Here is an 11,313-nt window from a genome sequence, read left to right as displayed (position 1 = left end):
ATTTCTCTCGATCCTTCTCTGCTTCTATAATTCCATCTTTCATTTCATATATAATCCGGCTAAAGTGCCACTTTAATCCTTGTTCTTTTTGTTTATTATCATTTATTCTTTAAACTTTTCTTTTATACGATTTAGTCCATAACTAAATCGATAAATCCTTTTATTATTACTTATACGTATTATTTATATCCAATAAATAATACGAAACTCGATATTAACACTTTCCCGTCAAAATCCAATATTTTCATTTCCGACACAAAGTGGCTAAATTACCACTTTGGTCCCTGTACTTTATTTTGGACTTTTCTTGACATTTTTCCTTTCAATTCCAATTCTAAATTTAGAATTGAAATATAACCTTAAATTTTCTCATAGTTAATTTCTCAAAACCGACCTACTTGAAACTTATTTACTTTATCTTTTTCAGAAATTCTTTTGATATCACCATTCTGGCGAATCAAAACTGGACACGTGGTCCAATTAGCTAATTAAGTATTTTGGGGTATTACAATATTAGTCGGAAAGACGCTCGATTCCTTTTAAATATCGAAATTGTAGATAATTTTTATTTATAATATTATAATTTTTATTTGTTAAGTTTTTTTAAAAAATTAATAACAAAATTATTTATATTTTTTTTTAAATAATATTGCTGCCAATGATTGAGGAGAGAATCTCCCCAATCATTGGCTTGTTAAGCAGCCCGCAAAGAGCCATTGCGGGCTGCTTGAGAATTAATCCAACTGTTAATCAGCTGGATTAACTGGCCCGCAATGGCTCTTTGCGGGCCAGATTTCTGCCCGTAAAGAGCCATTGCGGGCAGCGTGGGCCCCAGGCACAAAAATGTAATTTTTGTGTTTTGGGGCACAAATCCATAATCTTTTATATTGGGGAGGCACTTTTTTTATCAAAAACCCAATAACTAACGTAGGGTCATTAATTTAAGATCGCAGGTAAAAAGAACCCTTCAAGTTATTTAAAAGGAATATATAAATTTAGCTACTTAAACTCTCAATATTTTTAAACGGTGCAATAAGCTTGAAAAAAAATTCAAAGAAAAACTAAAATGTAAGGATTAAGTGTACAAAAAAATAAATTAAAAATTTGTGTACCTTTGTCTTAATTTAATGTATTAAAAAAATAGGAGAATATATTAATTATTTACTTTTATAGTATTACAATGGGATGGGAGGGACCTAAGTCTCTGACTATTTTATTTTATTTTTGGTAAGCTAACATTACCAACTGTTTTGTTTCTTATTTTCAGCTAATGACTCGACAACTACTTGTCTTAAATTGATTACACCTCCAAATCTTTTAGCCTTCAGCAGCACCAACAAATAATAGTGTCGGTCGAGGAATTAATTAGCATCCATCTTTCAAAAAAGAAAGGACCAAATTGTCACCTCTTATCGAAAAATTCTTAAGTAGACTCAATCAATCACGTTATCCATGAACTAATCTTATTATATTTTGACACATCATTAAAATAATAGTACTATCGAAATATTACCATTGAAAAATGTAAAAAAAGTACTTCCTCCGTCCACAAAAGATAGGTTTGTTTCTATTTTGGATCGCAAATTATAGGCTTGTTTCTATTTTTAGAAAGTAGTTAACTAGATAAATGTCTAAAATATCCTTAATTAAATTAGCTTTAGTCAACTAAATTAAAGTGATAATAGCTTTGATAACAACAATAATTAATGTTTTTTGATAGTTTCAATATTAAAAGTAATCTTATATATACTCTATGGGTGATTTTGAATTATTAATCAATAAAAATACATAGAAAAGAGGAATGCATTAACTATTTAATAAGGATATATTATATGAAGTTAGTATTATTCTAACTAAATAAACTAATTTTTTTAATATGTGTAAATGAAACAAGCCTATCTTTTGTGGATGGAAGGAATAATAAACAAAATTACAATAATACCACTATTTAATAACGTGTCATAATATGAGTCTACATAAGAATCTCTCCTTCTTTTTTTTTTGAGAAAAAGAATCTCTCCTTCTTATCAATAGACAATTAGGTTATTTCATTGCTAAAATACATGGCCAAAATAAAAAAAAAATTAAAGATGTGAAGAGAAAAGGAAAAAACAATGATCAGCAATTGAAAAAAAATATTGAGTGAAATTAAATAAGTGGCAATTGATAATTACCAGTTATAATATCGACTTACGCTACTTATCTCCGTCGTATATGCTATATAATACTTTTGCTTTATCTCTAATTATTAATCAAAATTTGGAACAGAAGTATTTGAATATTAAAGGTTTAATGGCGTAAAAAATCATAAACTTTACCGTGTTTTGCAAATTTAACATAAATTTTTAATTTTGGCAAATTAATACACAAATTTTTAATTTTTTGCAATTTTAGCACCGATCAATTTTCCTTCAAAAAAATAGAGAAAAATGCTGATGTGGACGCCGGAATAGTGGTTATTCTGGTGTACACATCAGCATTTTTTTCACGAAAAATTGATCGGTGCTAAAATTGCCAAAAATCAAAAGTTTGTGTATTAATTTGCCAAAATTGAAAGTTTATGTTAAATTTGCAAAACACGCTAAAATTTGTGATTTTTTACGCAATTAAACCTGTATTAAATAATGAAGTTTTAGAAATCAACTACAAAAAATGCTTTTTAAAAAATTAGGGTTATCCCCTTAAAAACCCCTCACCTTTTACCCCCAATTCATTTGCACCCTCACGTTGCAAAACCACCAAATATACCCAAATTACGACCTTTCACTTTCAATTGCACCCTCAAGCATTAAATTGATCTCTTTTCACTTGAAAAAATAGGTTTATTTTTGTTTTAAATAAAATATTAAGTCCTATTTTAAAATATATGCTAAAATTTAAAGTATTGATTTGAACATTTTTCAAGTGAAAAGAGGTCAATTTGATGCTTGAGGGTACAATTGAAAGTGAAAGGTCGTAATTTGGGTATATTTGGTGGTTTTACAACGTGAGGGTGCAAACGAATTGGGGGTAAAAGGTGGGGGTTTTTTAAGGGGATAAGCCAAAAAATTATTAGTATTTTATTAGTTGAATGAACATATGAGCTAAAAGTTATGTATGTACCTAATTAGGTATTTGTGATCCATTTAGGGAGCACAATTGTACTTAAAGAAAGGTTTGAGACACCACACGAGTGCTTGTCTTCGTCTAACTTTGCTCTTAATTCAATTATTCCTACCCTCCGATCAAACTACAAAAAGAAAGCCCTTGCTTCAAGTCATCCATTATGCCATTACTCCTACTCAAAGTCATGTTCATCATATTTTATCAATATTGTTGCCAATCATTTTAACAAAATCTTTAATTTATTATTTAGTTTCCATCAAATTAATTTTGTATAATATCCCTTCCCAATTATTAAAAAAAGTAAATTAGATTTTTAAAATTCAAATTAAATAACAAAAGTAAACATCTATAATTTGAAAAGGAATAAAGTGTCAACGCGCCCCCTAAACTTGTGTCATGGGGTCATCTAATCCAATTTATATTTTTTTGAGCAAATAACCCCAAAACTCTTCATTCTCGGGTCAAATAAATCCATAATTATATTTTTAAAACGCGTAAAATACAAATCGGAGGTGAACGATGCAAAAAAGTAATTAGATACTTTCCTAATTGTTGCGATAAAATTATTCTAAATCTGTTTTTTAAAATAAAAATATAAATTATGGGGTTATTTGACCCAAAAATGAAGAATTTTGGGATTAGTTGCTCAAAAAAGTATAAATTGAATTAGATGACCTCGTGTCACAATGTCAGGGAGTTCGTTGAACCTTTGCTCATTTGAAAAGGCCCAAAAATACCAAAAAAAAAGGGGTCCCATATACCAAACACTAACAATGATGGCTGACCACTCACATTTTAGAGAAACGACAACCCAACGTTCTAATTTGCCAGTGCTGCAGTGCTTCATATTTAATCACATTTCTTAATTTTATTTCATTTTGCATAAAACAAACTTCATACCATATACACCAACCATTTTTTTCGACATATATTAAAATGTTTATTAGCTAATTATAAACAAAAGAAATGTCATAATAATTTGACCCCAGGGTCCGAGAGGTACGTAATTGATTCCTCTTTTCTATTACAATAAAAAAGTTAAATATAAATAACTCATGAATTATAGTATAATTTTTCAATATGTATGATTAAAAACATTAAATTTTAGTTTTTTTTTTCAATTTGAATCACCCATTAAAAATTTATATTAAATTAGAAAATTGGAATTCAAAAACTAAAAAAAAATGATAAGATGGGTTCTGATGTCTACATTAATACCGATGAATCGAATTTCAATTGGATTTCTCAAACTATAATAATTAAAAAATGTATATAAAAATTACAGAAAACTTTATACTAGTTGATCATTTTATTTGAACTTAACTCCAACAAAAATATAACAGAAATTTTTTTGAATTAAACAACAAAAATATACATAAAAATAAAGAGCACATGTAAATAAAACAATTCCATCTAGAAGGAAAGAATATCAATTAATATGTAAACTTTAATTACTAGGAATGAAAATGGATTTTCACTGATATTGCAGCAACTGCATGCGACTTTGTACCCTTAGCTGTTCATAAAACCTAGTAATGAATTCCTCAGCTTCATCATCAACTTTTTCATTAATCCCAACACTATCACAATTCTCTTCTTCCGATGAGTAATCCGATATCCTTACGGAAAACTGCGAAGGGCTATGCTTCTGTTCTCCGGGAGCGAAATCATACGCATAAGAAGAATCAAGATGAATGTTGAATGAATATTCAGGAGTTATTGGCAGCATCATCACCATGGCCTTATGACCATTCTCTTCTTCTTGTTCTTCAATGACTTGAGGTTGATTGATACAAGGAAAATAATAATGGTGTTTTCGCTTTGGCAGGTGGAAAAAAACAGGATTTGGACTGTTACTGCATGAAAATTCATACTCCTGTAACCCATACCTGCCATTTCTTGAACGATGGTGGTGAGAAAGAAGATTGCTTAAAGATTTTCTTAAGAATTTTCCTCGCTTCATCATCAAATTCATGTCCATCATCAATTTTCTTTTCGATACGAATCCTTTTCTGAGCATTAAGAAGCTGACTCTTAATACATTCCACAGCCTCTTGGCTACCATGGAGTTCACTCTTGGATGTACCTCCATTTTTCAAAAAATATTTGTGAAGATATTAATTAATAGAAAAGATAATTAAGAGATAATTGAGATTATTTTGAAGAGATTAATGAAGGATGTGGGTTTTCTTTGATTCTGCGAGGTACCTCGCAGAAGAAAGAAAAACCCTTTGATGAGAAAACAACAAGGTGAAGATGTTCTTTTTTTATAGAAAGGCTTAAGGGTTTATGTGTCTTTGAAAAAAAATTATAATTAATCATAAATTTTATTGGATGTTAAATTTAATAGTATGTGTTATAGTTGATGTTAATTTGGTATATGATCAAATATATACTAAATTTATCAATAATATTAATTATAGCACGCTATTGGAGCCAGATTTTAAGTCTCAATACTAAAGTATAGCGTTAGCACTTAGCACCATATCGTCTACCTTCTCAAAGTTATCATTTATCATATTAATAAAAAATGTAATTTTGTGAAAGAATAACTATTAATTTTAAAATATAAAAGATGTTAGAAGATTGTAAATATGGACTTAATTGAACATCTGCACAGCTCCAATCGGACAAAATACATTCATAATATGTGAAAAAATGTAGGACATTGTATGGGATATGAACAAAGAATTATTTCCACATAATCGTATACATATATATGATTTGCATATAATGTCATAATGTTTTTAATTAACAATAAAATTAAAGTAAGCATGTAATTTGTTTTTATCTTTTTAGTACATCGGTGTCTAAAAAGTGGATAAATCTTTTTGTTTGATGTAATTTTAAAAAAATAAAATAAAAAGAGATAAAAATCTTTTTTTTTAATCAGCAAAAGAGATAAAATTCAGACACTTGAATTGTAGTAGTTTTTAGAAATATTCAAACACCATAAATATGATTTTTTTTATTAATACCAAAATTAACAAAAAAAATGATGAAGAATTAGTGGTGAAAGGGAAAGTGCAGTCAGAGCTACTATATTTTATATTGACCCCCACAACGGCTACTCCCCGCGTTGCCTTTTCCATTTTGAAGTTTCTTTAGCTAATTAAATATAGACAAGTAATTTACTTTAAAAAAAATATAGACAAGTAATTTTTTATAGGGTTAATGTGCACCATATAGCACAACTTTTAGTATTTCTTTTGATTTTAGCAAAAAATATAAAATGTTTCAATTAATAGCATAACCTATGTGACATATAAGCATAAATATCTAAAAAAACATCGTTTTGATCATCCGTACAACCAAAAGCGACGTCATTTTAATAAAAAAAAAGTATAAAACACATATCGTCTATAAAATAAAAAATTTGAAAATGTTGTACTAATGGATGAGACAATTTTTAATTTGTGCTTAAAAAAAGGTAAAAGATTGTGATATATAATGATATTAACCCTTTTTTATATAAAAAAATATTTGAGACATATTAATCCACTAATATTATAAATTATAATAATTATATTAAAATCATATATTATATCTATTTTATAAATTTATTTTTATCAAATTTTAATTTAATAGAAAATTATTTTAACAGTTGCTCTTTTATTTCAGTTTATAAAAAATTATTTGAGTTTAAAATGGAAATTATATGGCAAATTATATTCCAATTGGAATATTTTTCAAGTATAGAAAATTGAAGGAATAACGTTTGAATTACACTTCTAAAATATATTCGATAATGTAGTTAAAACTCCAAATACAAAAAAGCATTTTCCATATGTGACTTACTTTTATCTCTTTGACAAAAAACAATTAAAATATTTATTTAATATAATATTTTAATAGTTATATATTAAAACATGAAAATAAAAAATAAAAAATAAATTTAACATCATTTATATCATTTTTCAATACTAATTTTTAAGATAGGAAGAATTGATGAAAAGGGTTTTTTTTTTTTTTTTGGCAAAGATGAAAAGGGTTACAACAAGGGAAAGTGCAGGCAGAGGTATTTCATATATGGACCCACCAACCGCTCCTCCCCGCGTTAGCTTAAAAAAGATTATTTAGCTAATTAAATAATATGGTTTAATGAATATTTGATCCCTTAATTACACCATTTTATTTTGTGGTACTCTTAATGTTATATTTTATTATAAAAGATTTAATTTTTTATTTTTAGCCATATAGCTTATAAAAAAGTTTAATACAAAGTAATTTAGATGCCAGCGATGATGAAAATATACTCTCTCCGTCCAAAATAATAGTCTCATTTGCCACTTTCATCCGTCCCAAAATAATGATCCTATTTAGATTTTTGTTGTATTTGTTCCTATATTGCCCTTATTTATAATATTATTTTTGTTTTAAATAGTGTCAAGTGAAATACTTGGAAAATGCGGTGTATTAAATGAGATACATAAAAAACTCATTTGTTTACTTTTTTAACTATAAAAATGGATATAAATTAATGATTTTGACAAGTATTAATTTAATTTTGTGTTTTCCAATAATCATTTAATATTTTGAATTTTTTTATAAAGTCACATTTAATCATAGTTGGGGATAAAATTGGAAAATTATAACATTATAACTATAATAACCATATTTTTTAATATGTGTGTTTTTAAGAATAGTACTATTATTTTGGGACAGAAGGAGTACTTGATATGGCTGAACTCGCAACGACCAGAGGAAAACTCCTACTCCCATATGGAAGGACAACGGTGCCTCATAGCTTGTATCGCTTTTCGTTCATTTTTGCTATTTCGACATAGTCATCTTGGTTATTTATTATGAATTGGAAAAGCCAACAGAAAGATTTAATTCTAACTTTATAGAGATGGTGTTGCTATTGCCAACATATATTCATATATTATTAATTGTATAAGTTGTACTTTCCATATTTTTATTTTTATTTTAAACATTTAATTTTTATTTTATCGTTTGTCTATGTCATGTCTTTTAATTTTATTTTTGATTAATTTCACTTTTGGACTATCTGATTTTATAATACTTCATTTATATTATGTTATGACAAATATTTGTAATCACACAATTAAAGATATAATGTTGTTTTGTTAATTTATGTAGAAGCTAAAAAAACACAATATCTACTAGTTTTTTGAATTTTAATTGTCTTTAATGATAAGTACTGAAATAATGAAGTGTTGAGAATAATGTGCAGATAAAAAAATCGACAATAAATAGAAATAATGAACAAATATAATAAATTAAATCAAAACTGAAAATGGACGAATCGAAAATCATGATAAGCTCATGATATCAATGTTCAAGCCTTCTTAAAGATCCGTTTCAGTTGTCCTTGGTACCAGAAGCCCAGGCCCAAGTCCCATGAGAGGGGCATAGTTAGAGAAATTGTAGGGTAGTTGATTTTGGAGGTTACTGTATTTTTCCAAAATTACAAAATGGTGACCGAATTTCAAAACATAATATTTTAATTATTATACTATTTGATTATGTTAAGATGGAAGGATTTTTTGTCATTGAAAAAAATATTTCAAGTCGATTTTTTGTTAATTATGTGTATATATAAAATATAAGATATTATTTGTCATAAATAATCAAATTTTGATTACTACATATGTATAATTTGACCGTAAAACACTTAAAAACTTCCCAAAATCACATATTTAAACATTCAGTAACCATTTTGTTACATTTTAAAGTTCGGTCACCATTTTATAATTCTTGAAAAGTACAGTGACCCCTAGAATCAATTATCCAAAATTGTACAATGACCGAAAAACTCATCATAAATTTCAAAAATATACTTTTTCAAAACAAAAAAGGAAAAAGGGGAAAATCTGCCCCTAACGTTTTGGGGTCAGGAGCAAATATGCCCTAAAGTTAAAAAAAAGCAAATAAACTCCTACGTTTTTGAAAGGAGCAAATAAACTTCCTACGTTTTTAAAAAGAAGCAAATAAACTCCTAACGTCTTTAAAAAAAGACAAATAAACCCTTCTTATATACAGCATGTTAGCAGTGTGTGCACGTTGTGTAAATTTTATTGATATAGAAAACATGAGTCCTGTTAGTGATATGCACTAGGTCAATCATGTTTTGACTTTATTATTTTGTTATTTATTAATTGGCAGTTTTTATCATTTTATATTAATGATTAAAATACTTGAATGGTTAATTCTTACTAAGGTCATCAAGTATGTGACTTGATAGTGGAACCCTTAGGTTTTATAAAAGAATTATATACCATCTATCCCTAGTCTTAATAGAATATTAAGACTAGTATGATGTTAACTGATGATTATGTTTTACTAATCATGTATATGAGATATTAACTCAAATCATAGGTGCTATTTGAAAAATAAGGCACTGGATGACCTACTATGAGAATACTACATAGATCACTGTCATAAGTAATTCTCATTACAATTCTATTAATATAATCCTTTGACCTTGAAATCATCATGGATTTCTACATAACTATTTCATATTTTGATACAGTCTTATATTATCTTTAACAGGATAATGGAATAGATTGTCATTGGATATGAAAGTAACTATGTGAGAAATGTAAGTGACTGAGAAGAAATTTGTCCCTCATTTATTTGAGTAAGATATCTATGGATCCCTTGAAGAAGATAGACTGAAGGAAATGCATGACCATACTAAATGAATTGATAAAGAGTTATCATTTTCAGTCTACTTAGAGTCAAAAAACTAATGATTGAATATTATAAGAATGACAGAACTATGCCTTATATTCAATCTGGATATCGAGAGACAAAGGAATTAAAATATTATTATAAATGGTTAAATCGAATTGTCGATATTCGTATAACTTGGGTAGTCATAATGTCTTGTTAGAGGCCACTTATGACTTGTGGGCAGAAATAGGGATTTCGGGTCTATTGCCAACATTATATGAACCTACAAGGTCGCACACTAAAAACAGGCCCAAAACACTTATAGGCTGTATAAGCCCAATATGATTAAGTGATTAATTATTATATATATATAATTCGTAATATATATATATATATATATTAATAAATATATATTAATTTGAAATTAAGGATAAGTGTTTTTCTTAATTTATTATTTTTTGAAGATAATAAATATAATAATTAATATATATGAATGATTATCAAAAAGGAGTTTTTGATAAACATAAACTTGTAAGAATTGCAATGAGATTGAAATTCGAATTTGTCTCAAACCTTAGTGTTGTTGTATGACTATAAATACACATTAAGAAATAGTTTTGAGGATTACGAAATTCATTATTCACTAAATCACTAAAATTCGAAATTGCTTGTGAAGCAATAGTGCAAGCACGAAGCACTAGTTTTGGGTAAGGTCTGTTCGTGGGGATACTCGTAGAGGACGCATTCTTTTGGAGGCGTTTCTGATCCGAGGCCGGGTATCACTAAAGTGAACCATCTCCTTCCTTCCTACATTGCTGTTGAATTTGACATACAAGTAAATATTAATTATGTAGTTTATCTATTTATTCGAATTACATGGATATTGGTTTGGGTTTTAAATAAAATTTTTGAAATTCCGTTGCGTTATAAACCTAGAAAACCCAACAAATCCTACATGGCATTTTTTAAATTTATGAATTGCATCTTTTTAACTCTCTTTGTAATGAATAAAACGATCCCAAAATTAAAATCCTATAATCTCAAATCTAATAAATATAGAATTCTAATTTAAACAATTTTGATTTTATTTTCATGATGTAAATTAGAATTCTTGATTGATTAGATTTATAAATTCCATGCATGATTCACGTTTTCCATGTCAGCAAAATTTACACACCGTGCACACACTGTCAATATGCCGTTTAGAAAAATAGCTTATTTGTCCCTTTTTAAAGACATCAGAGGCTTATATATTTTAAAAATGTTAGGGGCTTTTTAACACAAGAATTAAACAAAAGATAGTTATTATATTTTAATTTATAAACACTTTTACTAAGTTGATTAGGGGTGTCAAAATGGATCGAATACGATTCGCCTAATATGCAAATTTGGCGAATCCAGTTTGAGGCTTAGCAAGTTCGTACAAAAAACGTGTCAAGCCATTTATGACACGAAAAAAATGGGGTCTATTACGGATTGACTCGCCAACCCATCTAACTCGTCTAACCCGTTTGTAAATTATTTTGTTATAGTAATTGTAGTTTAAATTTCAGAAAACTAAAATTATTA

General features: G+C 27.6%; 1 protein-coding gene across 1 annotated transcript; it reads right to left on the bottom strand.

Annotated features, from left to right (window-relative positions):
- Positions 1-694: 694 nt before the first annotated feature.
- LOC126680607 (uncharacterized) lies at positions 695-5,344 on the bottom strand. The gene is made up of 3 exons (XM_050375756.1): positions 4,609-5,344; positions 1,998-2,020; positions 695-898 (listed from the first exon to the last, which is right to left on the bottom strand). The coding sequence occupies exons 1-3, from the start codon at positions 5,195-5,197 to the stop codon at positions 695-697; spliced, it is 816 nt and encodes a 271-aa protein (XP_050231713.1). The 5' UTR covers positions 5,198-5,344.
- Between the last annotated feature and the right edge of the window lie 5,969 nt (positions 5,345-11,313).

The sequence above is a fragment of the Mercurialis annua genome, linkage group LG5 (assembly GCF_937616625.2).
Source record: "Mercurialis annua linkage group LG5, ddMerAnnu1.2, whole genome shotgun sequence".
Classification (NCBI taxonomy): Eukaryota; Viridiplantae; Streptophyta; class Magnoliopsida; order Malpighiales; family Euphorbiaceae; genus Mercurialis; species Mercurialis annua.
The sequence above is the reverse complement of the archived record's forward strand: the minus strand, read 5'-3'. Positions and strand labels throughout refer to the sequence as shown.

What these genes read in the sequence shown, in the direction of transcription:
- LOC126680607 (XM_050375756.1), bottom strand. Translation starts at nt 5,197, where the DNA reads ATGGAGGTACATCCAAGAGTGAACTCCATGGTAGCCAAGAGGCTGTGG. An exon ending in TGAACAGCTAAGGGTACAAA is followed by an intron (nt 2,021 to 4,608) that starts GTCGCATGCAGT and finishes ATTGATAAGAAG; the next exon opens with GAGAGATTCTTTTTCTCAAA. An exon ending in AGATTCTTTTTCTCAAAAAA is followed by an intron (nt 899 to 1,997) that starts AAAAGAAGGAGA and finishes TGATAAAAAAAG; the next exon opens with TGCCTCCCCAATATAAAAGA.